The 17172-nt window shown below is 56.5% G+C and overlaps 2 protein-coding genes and 1 long non-coding RNA gene across 3 annotated transcripts in view; 1 reads left to right on the forward strand and 2 right to left on the reverse strand.

Annotated features, from left to right (window-relative positions):
• Positions 1 to 2: 2 nt before the first annotated feature.
• RSAD1 (radical S-adenosyl methionine domain containing 1) lies at positions 3 to 2730 on the reverse strand. Its single transcript, XM_075044462.1, has 9 exons — positions 2524 to 2730; positions 1842 to 1975; positions 1553 to 1757; positions 1112 to 1477; positions 953 to 1016; positions 712 to 859; positions 579 to 633; positions 396 to 499; positions 3 to 311 (listed from the first exon to the last, which is right to left on the reverse strand). The coding sequence occupies exons 1-9, from the start codon at positions 2665 to 2667 to the stop codon at positions 158 to 160; spliced, it is 1374 nt and encodes a 457-aa protein (XP_074900563.1). The 5' UTR covers positions 2668 to 2730; the 3' UTR covers positions 3 to 157.
• A 282-nt stretch (positions 2731 to 3012) lies between these two features.
• LOC142038742 (uncharacterized) lies at positions 3013 to 4588 on the forward strand. The gene is made up of 3 exons (XR_012652691.1): positions 3013 to 3331; positions 3614 to 3676; positions 4115 to 4588. It is a non-coding gene; the product is annotated as an uncharacterized LOC142038742 (long non-coding RNA).
• Positions 4589 to 5002: 414 nt separating this feature from the next.
• ACSF2 (acyl-CoA synthetase family member 2) overlaps positions 5003 to 17172 on the reverse strand; it is a 37929-nt gene continuing 25759 nt past the window's right edge. Inside the window, exons 11-16 of the mRNA XM_075044461.1 lie at positions 7901 to 8008; positions 7604 to 7755; positions 6989 to 7130; positions 5569 to 5679; positions 5311 to 5379; positions 5003 to 5215 (exon numbers count right to left, since the gene is read on the reverse strand). Coding sequence (XP_074900562.1) covers positions 5165 to 5215; positions 5311 to 5379; positions 5569 to 5679; positions 6989 to 7130; positions 7604 to 7755; positions 7901 to 8008 — 633 coding nt within the window. The 3' untranslated portion in view covers positions 5003 to 5164. The remainder of the gene's footprint in view (positions 5216 to 5310; positions 5380 to 5568; positions 5680 to 6988; positions 7131 to 7603; positions 7756 to 7900; positions 8009 to 17172) is intronic.

A 17172-nucleotide genomic window follows, 5' to 3' on the forward strand; every position in this document is an offset into this window, starting at 1 on the left:
CACCCAGCACCGCGGCCTTGCAGCGCCCGGGGAGGAGCCGCCTCCAGCGGCCCGGTGCCGCCGCCTCCAACACCCCTCTCGGCCGGCACACAGCTCTCGTATTTTATTCCCCACCGCTCACAACTCCCGCGAGTCCGTTGTGCTCCCCGCGGCTTCGCTACCGGCCCTGTCCCCCGTCGGGTTTCTCCTCAGCTCCCCGGCCAGGGCGCGGCAGGGCGGCTGGCAGGGCCCAGCGGTGCTGCAGCTGGCAGAGCAGGTCGGGCAGCAGGGAGTCCAGCAGGGCCAGGCCCTCCCAGCTGCACCGCAGGCCGCTGGGGAAGAAGCGGCGGCTGAGCCCTGGCTCCGTGAAGGAGACCCCCCCTCCCCACTGCCGCCATCGTACCCCCAGGGCTCACCCGCCGTCCAGGACCAGCCAGCCCTGCTGCTGTAGATCCTTCGCCTCCCCCGGCACCCCGAACACGGCCTCCAGGCTGAGGTGGGGGGAGAATTGCCCCCAGCGCTGTGCGCCCGGGGTGAAGAAGGTCGTTAGCGATTTAGCGGCAGGTCGATGCTGGGTTCCCCCCTGGGTGGCTCCTCACCTCATGGGTGATGCCCTCGTCTGTGCGAAGTCCCAGGGCGAGCACCTCCTCCAGCCTGTGGGCACATGGGAGAGCTGTGAGGCGGCACGGAACGGGAGAGGGTGTGGGGGGGGACACACCCCCCCATACTTACTGCTCCAGCAGGCTCAGCACCACCCGCCTCCTGGTGCCGTGCCCCCGGCTCTGCACCTCCTGCATCCAGGCATCGGGCTCCAGCGTCTGGACACGGGCCTCCCGGCTGCAGCCACCCTCACCCCATGGCACAAACCGCCCGTGCGCCCCTGCAATGGGAGCGGGGGGGACACGATGGAGTTCAGGGGGCACACACAGTCACGCATGCATCCCCCTGTCAGACCCCCATCACTCTGGCTTACCCGGCCCCACGCCGATGTATTGCTCGGCCTGCCAGTAGGAGAGGTTGTGGGTGCTGAGGGCGCCCTGGGGGAGAGCATTGCATGGGGTGAGGGGGGGCTGAGCCTGCTTGTGGGGGTGGCATGGCACTGGGGGGGAGCACGGCATGGGGGGCACCCCACCTTCCTTGCAAAATTGGAGACCTCGTAGTGCCGGAAGCCGGCAGCCACCAGCATGGTGCGGGCTGTCTGGTACATGTCAGCCAGGAGGTCCTGGGGGGGCACGGGCAGGGCCCCCCCCCAGACCTGTGCTGCCAGCGCTGTGCCCCGCTCCAGCGTCAGCTGGTACAGGGAGATGTGGTCGTCGCAGAGCCCCAGTGCCGCCTCCAGCCCCTGGGTCCAGGAATCCTGGCTCTGCCCCGGCAGCCCGAAGAGGAGGTCGATGGAGGTTCGGCTGGGGAAGAGCTCCCGTGCCGCCTCCACGGCCCCCCGCACCTCCGCCGCTGTGTGCTCCCGGCCCAGCAGCCGCAGCTCTGCATCGTCCAGAGACTGTGGAGGGAGCGCAGTGGCAGTGGGCAAGCACGGGGGGCTGTGGCGGACAGGACGAAGGAGAGCCCCTCTCACCTGGACGCCGATGGAGAGGCGGTTGACGCCAGCTTCCCTGAAGCTGGCGAGGCGTGGTGTGCTGACAGAGCTGGGGTTGGCCTCCAGCGTGACCTCGGCGCCGGCAGGGAGGTGGGCAGCCCCCGCGACGGCTTCCAGCACCGCTGCGATGGTGCGGGGGCTGGCCAGGCTGGGGGTACCCCCTCCGAAGAAGACGGAGGTGACGCTGTAGGGCAGAGGGTGGGGAGGCTGCGGGTGGGTGCCAAAGGGCCCCGCACCCCCCCAACCCGAGACCTCCCCAAGCACCCACCTCTGCACCTGGCTGAGGTGGAGCAGGGTGCGTGCCTCCCGCACCAGGCAGGCGCGCACGGCCGCCTCGTCCACCGCCGGCACCACGTACTTGTTGAAGTTGCAGTAGGAGCAGCGCTTGCGGCAGTAGGGCCACTGCGGGCACGGGATGCCGTGGGGGATGGCTGCACCCCCGGGCACCCCACTTTGGGGAGGGGGACACCCCCATGCACCGGCCCCAGTGCTCCCCACCTGCCCCAGGGGCACAACGTGCGTGCCCCGTGGGTGCCTCCCCCCATTCACGTGGATGGCTCGGGGACCCCCCAGGTGTGCTCCAGGACACGTGCAAGGATGCACCCCCACGTGTGCAAACCCCAGGGTCCTGCATGCAGCCCCCACGTGTGCAAGCCCCGTGGTCCCACGGTCGCTCCCCAACGTGTGCAAGCCCCGGAGTCCCACGTGTGCCCCCCACGTGTGCAATCCCCGGCGTCCCTCCCCTAAAGTGTGCAAGCCCCAGGTCCCCTACCCGCTCCCACCACACGTGTGCAAGCCCGGGGTCCCTCCTCCCACGTGTGCAAACCCGGGGTCCCCGTGCCCCCCCCAAGTGTGCAAACCCGGGGGTCCCTTGTACACCCACGTGTGCAAACCCGGGGTCCCCGTGCCCCCCCCCCCCCACGTGTGCAAACCCGGGGGTCCCCGCTCACATGCACGTAGAGCGCGGCTGTAGCGGGGGCGACCGGTTCCGCGACCGGTTCCGATCCCGGTCCCGGGCCCCGTCCCGGGCCGGCCCCGCCGGGCCGCCCCGCAGCGATCGCCGCCGCCGCCGTCCGCCACCCCCGCGCCGCCATGGGCCCCCCCGGGCTGCGGCACCGCCCCGGGGCGGGCACCGAGAGCCGGGGCCGCCCCGCCGAGCCCCGGGGGTACGGCGGTGCCGGGGCGGTGGGGAGGGCAGAGCCCTTGGCTTCCAGAGAGCTTGTGCCGGGGGGGGGGGGGGGTGCCGGGACCGAGGGCCCGCTCCCGGTGCCGTTACCGGGCCACACGGTCCCGCCGAGGCTGGGGCACCCCCGGGACCCGCCCCGGCATCCGCCGCCCCCGGCTTGCCCCTCCGGGGCTGGAGCAGGGGTTTCCAGCGGAGGGGCTGTTTTGGAGAAAGGAGCCGTGATGCGTCTCCGAGCAGGGTTGTGCAAACCCCGTGCTGACAGCGCCGGGCGTTATTTTTGTCTTAATTTGCTCTATTAATAGCCACGGAGAAGTGAGAAACGCCGATGACAAAGACCGTGGCCGCAGATTTTTGTTTCCAGGCCGGGAAGGGGGTAGTTCAGAGTAACCCCCCCCTGACGTAACTCTCCCTCCCCGGCAAGAGCCCCCAGCTATCGGGATTTTCCGAGTGGGCAGCGAGAGCTATAAGAGCAGGACCCGGGTACAAGAAGGGCAGAAGCCCTGGAGCCTGCCCGCAGCCCAGCACACACTGAAGCTATGCTGCCAGCCAGGAGGTTCGGCCCTTCACCTCCTGTGAGTATTTACAGCCTAGGCTGCATCGTTCCGGGGGGGGTGAGATGGTCACGGGGCATCTCAGGAGGTGTCCTGGCCAGCGAGGGCTGGATGTGGCCATGAGGAAGGGGATGGCAGGGAAGGAAAGCTTCCCGGGCAGTCAGGCTGTGCTGGGGCTCAGACCCCCGGACAGTGCAGCACTGCTCCCGGGACACGAGCGGAGCTCTGGGGAGCAGGGATGGGGTGAGAGGGGCCCATACCCGCCCTGTGCCGGCTGTGACTGGTGCTCGCTGTGTTTCTCAGCAGTGTGCCTACCCACGCAAGCCAGCGCTGACTTCATTTCTTACCAGCCAACCCCCAGCTATGGTGAGTACATAAGGCACTTTTAGGCAACACGGGTTGTGCAAAGGGTGGAGTTACCAGACAAGAACCAGAGGTGAAGCTCCTGTCCTGCACCTGGGTTAGTGCTGTGGGAAGCGAAGGAAAGTAGAAAGTCCTTCCCTAGACATTGGATGCAGAGGTCCACTGCATCCCCAAGATCACTGGCTGGAGGTGCTGTAATGCAGGTAACAGCTCCTCCTTGGGGAAGGAAGGTTTACAAGGGTCCTAAAACCAGGGCAGGGAGGAGACCCGAGTTTTGCTTGCACACATCCCCCTCACTCCAGGTTGGGCAGAGGTGAAGCTGGTGAAACATCCTGACACCAGCCTCACGAGCAGTTTGGGAACAGGGGAAAAACTTGCTGGAGAGACACCACACAGAAAGGGTCTGACACGAACCACGCCATGTGTTTTTTTTTCTTTCAGAAAGCAGGCACAAACAGTGGGCTTGTTGTCCACTTGGTCTGCTTCCATGGGTAGAGCCCACAGTCCAGCTGGGAGATCCAGGATCGAGACCTCGCTGATGTTTCACCTCTCTCCTTTGCACCATTTCCCCCCACGCACCGGAGGAAGCCCCAGTGTGGAGATGGAGACCCAGCTGCTAGCCCTGCTCGGGAAGGAAGCAGGAGGGAGATGGCCGGGAGGTCGGTGAGAGTCGGCAGCGTCGTTATCTGCTTCCCAGCTGGCGTGGGACACTTCTGCCGGGAAGGAAGAGGAGCTCTGCTCTTCCACTTCTCGGAGTAGTGTTTCATGGTTGGGAGGTACCAAATAACTCCCGTAAAATACTGTCCCAGGTATGCTCTGCTTCACACTGCCGATGGGACAGGAACTTTGGTATTTCTGCAAAATCCTTACGGTCTGTCTTGTCCAAAACAACAAAATAAACAATGCCAAGTCTGCCTTGGAGAAGTTTCTTTGGGGGTCAGAAGGCCCAGGGGAGGTGTGGGAACAGCGCAAGCTTTTCCAGCCAGCTTTAGGGAGCTCCTTCCCATGCCTTTGCACTCTCTAAAGTCCCTGCCCCTCATTTCAAGTTCATCAGCTGTGTTATATGACCTAGGAGCCTCAGCAACACCCAAGCACAGAAGGCATTCACCTACCCTGGGAAGCCAGGCCAGGCTGTTATGACTTAAAAATACCAGTAAAATACCTACCAGCATCAGTTCAAGTCCTCTGAAATGGCTGCAGCCAAATTGCTCAGAGACACACAAGATTTTAAAAGCTTCATAAGGTCTTTCAGTAACTGGACAGAATTCCAGAAATAAGCATCCCTTCCTCACACCACAGTATTTCTGTTGGCAAAGAAACAAACCCAACTGGGAAAAAAAGGCGCTCTGTTTTATTCACTAAAAGTGCCATCAGCCTAATGTCAGGGAGAGAAGGTCTCCATTGCGTGGCCCAAGGCACAGGTGAAAAGCAGACACAAAGCTGGCTGAAGCAGGGCTGATTTATCCTGGTTTTTGCTCTGGCTTCCCAAGCTCAGAGCTGAAGGTGGTTCTCCATCTGCTCCCTCAACTTGTATTTCTGAATCTGGAATAAAGTGCAGAGAGGAGGAGGAAGAGAGACTCAGACAGGAGACGGGACAGGAGGCCAGGGCTCCTGCCCTGCTCCAGCCCCTCTCTTACCTTGCCTGAGACGGTGAGCGGGTACTGACCCACAAACACAACGTACCGCGGGATCTTGAAATGGGAGATCTGGGAAGAGAAAACCAACCGCTACGCAACCTGCCGGGAACAGCGTTGCCAGCCCAGCTGGTACTACCCAAGCTGGGACTCCCAGGGCTGGATCCCCAGTTGTTCTAAATCCCTGGGCTTTCATCGGCACGTCCCCAGCAGCTGCTGGGTGTACTGGTCTGGCAGGGAACTGAGGACTGGGGGACCCACCTTCCCTTTGCAGAAAGCTTTAATCTCTTCCTCGGTGCAGTCCTGCCCAGCCCTCACTCGGATGCAGGCGCAGATCTCCTCTCCCATCCGCGAATCCTTCACACCAACCACCTGGTTGGGACAGATGGATGGCGTGACCCCCGGGGACTTCCCTCTCCTCCCACAGGGTAAATGTGCTGGCCCACAGCATGCACCCATATCACAGGATGCCGGAGTTGTGGTATGGGGCTGTGTAAAGGCAGTTTGAGCTGCTTGACCATCCCACCGGTGCTTTCTACACGACGTCGAGCCCTCCTGGAAGGACTTCCCAACCGTTTGCCAGAGGAAAAGTGGCAGAGCAGGCTGGGCATCCGGATGCCAGCACCTTCCTTCAATTTTGCTAAGTCACTGGAGCGAGGGCTGAGTTAGAGCAGCCAGACAGCAGCTCATTGTGGGTGCAACATGGACCTATCGTCCCCCTGTGTGCCTCTGCTTCCCCCAAAAATGGGGCAACAGGTTTCACAACAGGGAGACTTGGGAGGCTGCTGCAAGTGCTTTGGGATCTCCAGACGGAACAGCAGGAGAGGGATGAAGTTGAATTAAAGGATTATTTGAAACCCTTATAATCACAGATCTTCGTGGATCACTGCCTGTGACACCAGGAGATGGGCTTCCCAAGCCTGATCTCTCTCTAAAGTTTGCTTACACTATTTCACAAGAGTCCTACTGTCATTCCCCGCCTTGAACTGGTATCTCAGAATCCTAGAGACACGTTGATCCTTTTGAGTCCAGAGCAGTGACATAAAGCCCTAGAAACTACATAAACAAGGCTGGTTTGCAACCCATCTGCACTGGGACTGTTCCAAGGAGAGATGCTAGCCTGGCACAGGCACAACACTGACTAAATAACTGGTTTATTTATGGGGAAACTTGTCTGGCACAAAACCTGGAGGAGAACAATCCCAGCAGATTGGGAGCAGCTGCTCAATGCTGCAAATCATTGCTGTCTTGTGAAGGGGTGAAACTAAGTCTCACTCCTCACCTCCAAGGACTCATTGGAGGAGTCTTTTTGGATTTAGGAGTTTAGTAATTAATTATGAGTAAAAACTGCCCTTTCAGACTGCTTTCCAAGTAAGCATTTCAGAGGGAGCTATGAAAGTGAACAGGCAGTTTAAAAACCAAAGAAGAATGACAGTCGTTACTTTGCAGATGGTTGCTTTGCTGGTGCACAAGAGGATTGCCCAAACTGATGTGCCCCATGCCAGGAGCTCTGCCTGCCATGAGCCTCTCCTTCCTGCTTGCCGACGCATATTACACAGAAGTTGATGGTGAAAACAGGGGAAGACAACCAGGTCCCGAGCAGCATCCCAGCAGCTTTCTGTACAGGTTTCCCACCCCAGGAACCAACGCTGCTCATTCACCCCACCTCCCTCCCGCTCACCTGGACCTCCTCAACCTTGGGATGGGTGTGGAGAAACTGCTCAAGTTCTGCTGGATAGATGTTCTCTCCTCCCCGAATGATCATGTCCTTGCAACGGCCTATAATTTTGCAGTAGCCGTGTTCATCCAGGCTCGCAATGTCCCTGCAACGACACCACACTCCTAGTCGTGTCCCAGCTGGGTGGAAGAATGGCTGATATTCCTACCCAGCCTGGTCTGGAGGTCAGGTCACGGTATCAGGAGGATAACAGCTGAGATGCCACCTGAACATATGGAAGAGATCAAAGAGCTCCTGCTACAGCTGGACATTGCCATCGGCAGCGTCCACACAAAGATCAGGGCTCGGGGGGAGGCAATTCCTGCCCCTGCAGTGTACCCCCATAGCCCCTCCATCGCACCAGTAGCGAAGTGACTATCCCCATCTCCAAGGGCACTTGGCACCAAGGGCTCTGTGCTAAAAGCTGTTCTGAAGTTTCACGGACAGATCAGAGGGCTAAATTAGGTCAGTTTTCCCTAGTTCGGAAATCACAGCCAAGGCACTCCTGTACACACCCATCCCCATCCAGCATCACCGGGCAGGACAGATCGGGAGGAGCAAGGCTGTTTCCAGACTCACCCCGTCTTGTACCACCTCTCGGCAGTGACCACTTCACTCGTCTTTGCTGGGTCATCCCAGTAACCCAGCATGACACAGTAGCCGCGGATCTGAAGCTCCCCGGGAGTGTTCAGAGGCACAGACTGCCCTGTTTCTGGATCCTCAATTTTTGCCTGCAGTGGAAAAGAAGAAGAGCTTAGGAGGGGATGTCTGAGCCAAACATGATGGCATGCACCGACTCCAGCACCAGACAGGGAGGATGGGCTGAGGTCAGCTGCAGGCAGAGGACCTGGAGCAGGTGGGGAGAGTCATGGTCACCTCTGTGTGCGGAAAGACGCATCCCACTGTCTCCGTTTTTCTGGCAATACTGTCATTGGGGAATCCCATGAAGGTGACAGGGCTGTTTTCCGTGGTCCCATAAGCAACCTGCAAACACAAGAGGAGACACATGCCTCAGGGAAAGGGGACCACACAGCTCCAGGCATGGGAGAGACGAAGCTAATAACAAGCACAGCGGAGACTAGTCACTCAGGTCACAGGCAAGCACTGCTCTCCTGGCCCACGGATGGGGCTCTCCAGACACTTCTGCCAGAGAGTCCTGGAGAGACAGGAGCTAAAGCAGCACTGCATCTGCCTGCCACGGCCGCCTTCACTTCCATCGCTGTGCTCTGGACCCCCACCACCCATGACACGCTGGGTGTCCTGTACTTTTGACACCTCAACTTCTTTTCTTGGAGGACCCCAGAGTCTGCCCTCCTCTTTTTTAACCAGCGTCTCTCCAAGTTGACTCCCTGCCATCTCTGCCACAGACTTATCTTGCCTTGGTGCCCCTGCAGCCATCTACTCAAGGTGCTGAGTCCATCTCCTACAGCTGAGAGCACATCGGACATTGCTTTGGAAAAACCCTGGAGCCAGCAGTGGGCTCCTGTGGGAGACCACGTGTCCTGCAGCACGGCTGCTTGCTCCAGATCCTTTTGTGCAGACATCAGCTCCTGTAACCCTCCTAAAGGCATCACGAGGCTGCACAACGCTCGGCGCAGCTGCACTTACAGACCGAAAGCCTCACAGCAGGACAAAAGCTTCTCGCTGCTAAACCTCCCTCACCGCTAATCCCAACGGCAGGCTCTGAGTCACCTCAGCTGAAGGTCACTTCTCCTCAGAGGAAAATTCCAGCTCTTTATGCCCAACTCAGTGGCCTGCCAAGACAGCAGGAGCTGGGCAGGAGGTGCTCCGGGCAGCTCTGAGCTGCACCGAGAGCACCATCGCCAGAATTGCTGCTTCATCTCCAGCTCTTGGGAGCTGTGTTTCAGCGGTGGGACATGCTGGAGCACTGCTCTGGTCTCTCTAACGCGCTCAGCATGTTGTATGTCATCAGGCAGGGTTTCTCTCCCACCCACTAATGTCACTGGTAGTTGCTTTGCTGGCAGAGCATGGCTGGGAAAAGGCCGATGCAGTTCATTCCTTTCTCCTCCAGATCTTCAAAGGCTGACACGCGAGCAGCTCTGACCCACCGAATTGCAACAGGGCCCAACCATCTTCCTACACCCTTGGCACCCAGACCTGGGTCGTGCCTTTGGAGCAAACGCCGAGGCTCCATCGCTGGCTGCAAGGGCACGTCTGCACAGTCAGGGCTCCTGCATGGCGCTCACCAAACTCCAGGCACTGCACCCAAAATTAATGAGGGGCTTTGCAAAGGACTACGAAGAGGCATCCTGAAAAAACATGCGCATATCCTGAACGACCTATACATAATACTGGTGGGAGCACTTGGCGCTTTCTGCTGCTCGGGGCTGCTGAAGGATCTCACGTTGGGCACAGTCTGTCATAACGGCTGATGCTCTTGTTTGACTACACCGGGGTCAGCGTGAATCCGAGATGGAGATTTGCGGGAGCCTCCTCTTAGCCAGGAATCTGGAGGAGATAGTCTCCAGGATGCTGCAAGGACCATCTGGTGCAAACTGCTCTGCTAGGAGCCTGGCAACCCAGAGGGAGCGACTGTAAATAGGCTTCTCCTACCAGACGCAATGATAGCTTCCCAGCCGGGGTGGAAACCTACAGCATCTAATGCTCAGACAGAATTTCTCTCCCACCCACTAATACGAGTCCTGTGGCTGGATCAAATGACTGACGAGACACAAATCCAAGATCTTAAACACTTATTAAAAATCCCAGCGCCTTTGTTTTTTTTGTTTTACTCTGTTGGATGAATTGCAATGTTGGTCCCAGGATCCCAGCCAAGCCCTGAGTCAACCCTTTCTGCCTCTCCGGGTCGCTCCAGCAGTTTAATTGGACACAGCAGCAGGCAGCTCCCTGGCAGGACGATGCTGCGGGTGCCGCGGCTCACCAGGCTCCTCCAGATGCCTGGCAGCCTGCCGTGTACCCTGAGCACTGGCTGTCCATGCCTTGGCCAGCAGCTTGTCCCCATAAACACCCTCACACCCTCAAGTAACGGGCTTTCCGACTCAGCCCAGAGAGCAACGCGGGTCTGAACCTCCAGCCTTCAGTCTGCTGCCCGATGGCTGCCTTCCCCTCCCAGCCTGCCGGCACTGGCACCGCTCTCTGCAGCCAGACACCAGGACGTTGTTCCTGACCTTTCCAAGATAGCGTTTCTCTCCTGGGATAGCGTTTTCCCCATCTGCACGCCCAGGACTGAGGCAGTGGCTGGAGCAAGCCCTCGCACCAGCGCTGCTGTCCTTCCTGACCCTCATCTGACGCGTGGAGCATCCTTCAACGGCTCCATCGTCCCAGCCCAGCCGCAGCTCGTGATGCACGAGATGAAACAACGCTTCCACAAAACCCCATATACCAATTTAAGCTTGGAGATATCCGCAAAGATTCATAGCTTTCAAGACCCAAAGGGACACTTAGCATCATCCAGCCTTGTCATCCGGTATAATTCAGTCCAGAAAACCTCACCCAATAATTTCTGCATCAGCTCCATAATTTCCACTGGAGCTATATCTAGTGTCAAAGCACAGCTTTTCAGAGGCAAGGAGTCCAGCTCGGACCCTTGGCTTTGCGAGGAGCTAAGACAGTACAGAATATAATTGACTGTAAAACCTTTTTTTACCGTGAGGACCACAAGTGACCCCCCAATGCCCAGCACGCGGATCAGTCCTGCCATCAGCCACGACAAGGACAGCCCCAAAACAAACGGCTGCCTACCTTACTCCTACCAACAAGAGATTTATTCTTGTGAATCCTAAGCCTCTGTCTAAACTGGGAATAAAAAGAACATCTTAGCAGAACTGTGTTTTTTAAAACACATTTCAAAAACATTTCCTGCTAGTGCTGTTTAAACACTGGCCACTGTGGAACAGGCAAAACAGCCCGAAGAAGGAAGTTTCTAAAAATTAAAAATAAAGTAAAAACAATCAGACTCCAGTCTTTTTAGTAAACATTTGGAAGGCAGACTGATCTGGTGGGAAGAGCAGGGACTCTTAAGACCCTGGGTTTTTCCCAACCGTGCCGCTTATTTACTGCATAACTTGGAACGAGCCGCATCGGCTCTCTGCTCCTCGGTTTTCCCCAGCATTCAACAGCAATAAAAACACCCACTTCCCTCCGCATTCTACTGCTGCTGAAAGGCTGTGATGAAAAGGCTGGTTTCAGTACCACCAGTACCCCAAGTGGGGTTATATTGGGTGGGACTGGAGCAGAAGGTCAAGGCTGCAGGAGGGCATGAGGTCCTTGGAAGAAACCCCCCCTGGACCTGAACGATGCTCAGGGAGGATCTTCATCCCCTTGTCACCACCCTCTGGTTATGCCACGCTGGAGGATGATGGCAGGGCTTGAACCACCAAACTAAAACCTACAGAAATTGAGCTTCGCTGAAGACAATATTGGCCTCGGAAAAAAGAAGCAAATTGACCATGAAATAATAGGGATTTCAGACTTCAAAGGGGGCATAATGAACAACAGAAAGCAGACTGGCAACCCAAGAGATGTGCTAAGGGACCTCTAAGAGGCCCTTTGAACCCCTCTCAGTGCAAGATGCCGGATGGATCTAATTATCCCTAAACCCGTGCTGAGTGCGTTGTCTGCCTCAGATATCTCCACCAAAGTCAACCCCAGCCCTTCCCTTCACAGCCAGCTCAAAACCATTCTCAACTGAGCAACAAATCTTCCCTCACTCAGCTGCTCACTACCAAGATCACCCTGAATTTTGCTGTCCTCTAGGGACAAGTGTCTCCTTGCTTTGGAGCTGTCCCACTATCCCAAATTATATTGGAATATGCCCTAACCTTTGGGTCAACTTTGCTGCTGCAAAAAACAACTTCTGATCACGTCCAGCCTATGTCACACCGAGATTTCATTTCTTTCCCCAGCAACAGTACCATCTTTGTGTCAAAAACGTCAGGACACAAACAAGCAGGTCTTGTAGGACAAACCTCCAAGGGTGGCCACCCTGTTGGCATTTCTCCCCACCCGGAGAGCTGCCAGGCAGTCCCAGTTTGGATGGGCCTTAAAAAGTTCCCCAAAATATCAGGTGCCCAAAGCACCGTCTTTGTGTTGTAGCACGCAATGGCTTTGCCTCAGGAGGAGGCAACTGCAAAAATGGCAACCCAGCTTGCCCGGGCCAGAAGCCTGCCGCTGAAAATGAACCTCCTGTTATTGTACAGTCAGGACAAGCTGCTCCTCGTGGTCTGGAGTTAAAGCTGCCTCTCTTCTTTCCAGGCTGAGCAGAAGGCTTGAGGCTTGCAAGTATTTCCCCAGCCCTGCCAGCATTTCAGAAGCACTGCCCGGTGGCAACCAGCAAAGGCATGTGCAGTTACTTACTGGTTTATCCACAGCTTGATAAAAGGTCTTTGCTATGTAATTAACTCCATCCTCCCTGGCGCTGGGTGCCAATGTATTTAGGAAAGGTGGCATTAAAAGCAAAAAGTGAGAGGAAATATGCAGAGACAAAATGTCTTGCAAAGGTAGAAAACCACTGGTTTGGGGGTACCTGGATGCTCAAAGCTGCTGGAGAAGGAAACTTGGCAAAAACCTAGGGGCACAGGTAACATCCCCAAGGATTTGGAGAGCTCAGCTCCCACCAAAGACATGGCTGGAAGTCCAGGACCTGGTTGCTTCCATGGTACATTTCAAATGTCCTCACAGCACATTGCCATAGCTTCTGCAGCTACTGAAACCACCTACTCGTCAGGTCTTCCCCAAAAATGAGGTGGGATGGGATGGGGAGGTCTCACTTTGGCCAAGGGCAAGCAGGGAAGTTGTCACCGTGTGGAGCCGATTTTCCATTTTGGGAACAGGGGGGACTCCCGGCTGGGGAGCATTTGGGAAAAATCAGAAGTCTTGCATGGATCAGTTGTGTTCTGCAAGGGAAGAAAGCTCCACTCTTCTTCAGAGCCTGCAAAAGAGAGGACAGCAGCCCTGGGCAGAGCAGCGGGCTGCTGGGGGATGCCCGGTGCCTTGCAAGGTGGGCACGGCAGGGCTGGGGGGAGGCAGCAAGGGCTGGGTGAGCTTCACAGGAGAGGCCAAGAGCATCACGCAGCAGCTGCTGGGATCAGACAGAAGGAAAGGGTGGGTGGACATCAACGGGGAGCCAAACTGGCAACTTATCAATGGGTGGAGGCCATGCTACAGTGGAAGAAAACCATCAGAAGGAAGGAGGTGCACCCATCGCCACCTCCTCCGGCTCAACAAGCAGCCTGGGTCCCCACACCACAGCGAAGGGTACCCTTCAAGCATGTCAAATAGAAACGATAACTTGGGTCTGAACTCAGAGCCCCAGGTGCCACTGTCGCTGATGGGGTACTTGCACATCACCGAAAGCCGGGGATTTCTCAGGTACAGCCTGGAAGCCGGGGGAGACAGGACCCAGGAGATCCTCTGGGGCTCCCCATTGCCCACCCACCAGGGCTGGTGCTGTGCGGGCTGCAAAGGGGGACACCATGGGCACCCCCCCCAAAGCTGCCGGAGCCCTCACCTCCAGCCTGGACCCCAAGGCCAGCTACACCGGTGCCACTTCAAGAAGGTGATTGCTAGTGTGCACTGACACACAAAACTAGATCTGGATCCCCTTAAAAGCTACAGAATCAGGCTTAGGCAAGCAATGGAATATTTTAACATAACACACGTGCAGCTGTATTGATATACCAGAATTGGCAGTACTAACAAAGATTAAACGTGGAAAAGACCATCTCCAATGTTGTAGCAAAACAGCTCTGACCTGCAGCACCAAAGAAACACCCCAAATCTATATTTACACTGTTTTAAAAACTGTATTTATTTGCTTAGCCCACAATGCCTCCACGAAGGAGAGGAGGGGAGTCCAGCATCTGCAAATTACCAGGCATCGGTAATGTTTGCAGAACTGTTAATCAATTAAGAAAGAGAGGATGGCAGGATAATCCTGCCTCTTCTGCGATGTCCTAGCAGCACCGGTCCCAGGGGACCTGCGAGGTAGGGGGCTGGATGGGACCCAGCTCGCTGCGGTACCCCACCGCAGCAGAGGGAACACCGACACTGCTGCCATTGTCACTGCCAGACTGCGAGCCACCCACGAGCGGGACCCAGGCAAGCTTTTGAGGATCGCTGGATGTTTGCTGGCCGGTTGAGGGCTGCAAAACCCGGTGTGGGAAGACCAGACCCTGCCAGCGAGCAGCTCAAAACACAAACAGCCAGGAGCCCAGGGGCGAGGTGCCAGCTGCGGCAGATGCCAACCAGCTCCCACCACAGGAATGTGCTCACCGAGGCATGGAAATCAAAAAACATTAGGGGAAAGAACTTCCTTTTATTCAACATTTGCGCCTGGAGAAACGGAGCTGAGAAGCAGACACCTTTCCCCCAGTAGCACTGCCCTGCTGCCACCCTACCGCAGGACCAAAAATAACCCGGCATCCACCTAACCTCAGCTGCAGGCACTGGGCTGGCGGGAGCCCTTGGGGTAGGGACAGCTTCCCACCTTGCTCCAGCATCGTGGCAGCTACATCACGGCATCTTCACGAAGAAGCTCTGGGTCTTAGCCCTGTCTGCAGCCTGCCTGCTCCAGCCACGGCACGCACATCCCTGCAGGGAGACCGTCCCTGTCCCCAAAAATCTGCAGTCTCAGTAGCAAAAAGAGATAAAGGGTAGAAGAAAGGGAAATTTATCCTCAGAGGAAGAAAGATGAGAAGATGGTTTGAGGTTTGGGCAGTACAACCTCTCAAAAGGGTCTTGTTCCAGAAATACACATGGGTGGGATGTATTTATGGATAAAGCTTGCAAGGCCCTCACCAGCTTTTTGCTCCGATCTGACCCACACTGGCAGAATTCGCTGCAGAAGTGGTAAGCTGTTAGCGGGTATTTTTTGCAAGAGGATGGGAAAACCAAGTATCAGACATCAGCTGGACTTGGGGAGGGAACACAGATACACTGCCCAGCTTCAGTGTCCAGCACAAACAGGCTGGATTTTAAATCTCACCCATCAGTTGCTTTTGCACAGTATAGCTGGTACATAACTGCAGGAATTGTTCATCAAATGATTACAAGTAAGACTAAGGTGGTTGAACCTGCTCAGAGAAAAAAAATAAATCCATCAGTGGATAGAAGATGATGCTTTAGAGGAATTTTTTTCTTTTCCAATCATTCACCCAGTTCCCTGTCTGAGCTTTATGAGCACCACACACTTAAGGGGCACTGTCAGTCCTGATCAACCTGAAGAGACAAAGGAGGAAAACACAGAGGGTTCTTCTGTCTACCTTCTCTTTTGCTGTCTCAAAGGTCCTGTCTGAGACACTCGAAGAGCTACTCCAGAGACCAAAGCACGTGCATGACCGTTGCAGTGCCTACTGAATCAGGCACAAGCAAAAATATCATTGTTTTGATACAGAAGTTTTAAGTCCTACAGTAACTACAGTAGTGAGTCCTGCAGGAGGTCCCTCCAGCAAGAGCCTGGAGCTCCTACGGTCAGAGCATCTCTCCGGAGATGAGGCAGGAGAAGCACTTGGTGCTGAGGCGAGTGGCAAGGCCCCAATTGCTTGACAGCAGAACGTTGCACCTCAGGGCTGACAAACATTGGAAGCCTGACACGGCCTGGTTTGCACCGAGGGCCCACATTACACCATCATTTGGCCAACCCCGCCTGCCCCACAGGCTCCCCGGAACCTACATTCCCACCCCAGAAGCCCCTTTTCTCCCCCAAATTAGTCATGCAGTGAAAACACCGTTCAGACTGACAGCTGCTGACCAGAGCGCGGGCTGCCAGGCAGTTTGCATAACATCGTCCGGAGCATGCTCGGCGGCGCTGGCTAATTCCTCATTGCAACAATGGAAAAACCCAGAAATCTCAGTGAATAAGCCAGTCTGTGTCCTAAGTCAGCCCTTGGATTTCCTCCCTTTCTTGAGCCTGTCTCGCCTCTGCAAAAGCTCCGCTGGGGCTCTGCAGCCAGCCTCAGGAGCAGAAATCTCAACAAGCTCACAGTTATGTGCTCGGCTCTCAGCTGTTTGCTGCGGCCAGGAACTGGCTGGAAATCAGTTCAAAATGTTCCACTTCCAAACCCCACCCCACAACCCCTGGATCTCTCTCTTCACACTCACAGAAGCAGGCGCTGGGGCTTTAACCACTTTGCTTTAGCCTTCTCTATCGGGAGAACAAAGGACATCCCGTGTCGTTAATTCACCTTTCCCACTGCTACCCCAAGACAGGAGCCAAGGCAGACCCTAGTCCCAGCTCCAGCAGGGATTTCCTCACTCGGCTACCTCACCATCCCTTTACCACTGCCCACAGCTTTGTCTCCAGGGCCGCAGGCATTGCCATCCACCTCATCTGAGCCAGGCAAACAGCGGGGCACCATCGTCCAGCATTTCATATCCACCAGCCCATGCCCCGCTGCTTCCCCAGAGCCCCATGTGCCGCTGCCCCATCTCTTCTTGGAAGGCAACAGCCACTGCTCCACAGTGCCGTGGGCTGAGAAAAAACCCCTCGCGCAGGTCTCCTGACCATGACCATGCATGTGTCATGCTCAACCGCTCATAGGAAAAGACGCAGCAGAAATTAAGCCTGCCTTTGCTCTCCCTTTCTTGGCCAACTCTTAGGTGCAGTCTAGATCTGGAAGTCTTCAAAAATTTTGCATTGCAAGAGCAACTACAGCGCTGTTGGCCTTTGGCATGACCCCGTATCGCTCCCATCTTCTCCCACCCCTCCTCAGGCAAACTCCTTTGAAATCAGCAAGACAAGACCCCCAAAAAACCTTTCTCATAACAGGACAAGGTGCTTCTCCCCAAACCAGCCGAGGCTAAATACAGCCCAGGAGCCTGCTGAAAGCTTCAGCACGAGGTGGCTGCGGAGCAGAGCAGCGCTCCCTGCCATGCCGTTGAATCAAAACAGGTTGTTTTTCCCCCCACTGATGAATCTGGGCCCCGCTTGGCTCAGCAGGGACCAGAGAAGTTCCCCACAGAGCAGGTCTGCGTTTGTTCTTCCTGACCATTTGCCTCCCTGTTGCAGAGAGGAAAACTACCTCAGCACAGTCGCTTCGGCAGCGGGGCCAGGCAGGACCGCGGACACTCCTCTGCCTGGTGCCAAGGGGTTAAGCTCACAGTGAGTTCCCAAAGCCAGTTGCTTCCAACTGGCTGCTGCCTGCGGTTTGTGGGAAGGGATTTTGCTT

The sequence above is a fragment of the Buteo buteo genome, chromosome 13 (genome assembly GCF_964188355.1).
Source record: "Buteo buteo chromosome 13, bButBut1.hap1.1, whole genome shotgun sequence".
NCBI lineage: Eukaryota > Metazoa > Chordata > Aves > Accipitriformes > Accipitridae > Buteo > Buteo buteo.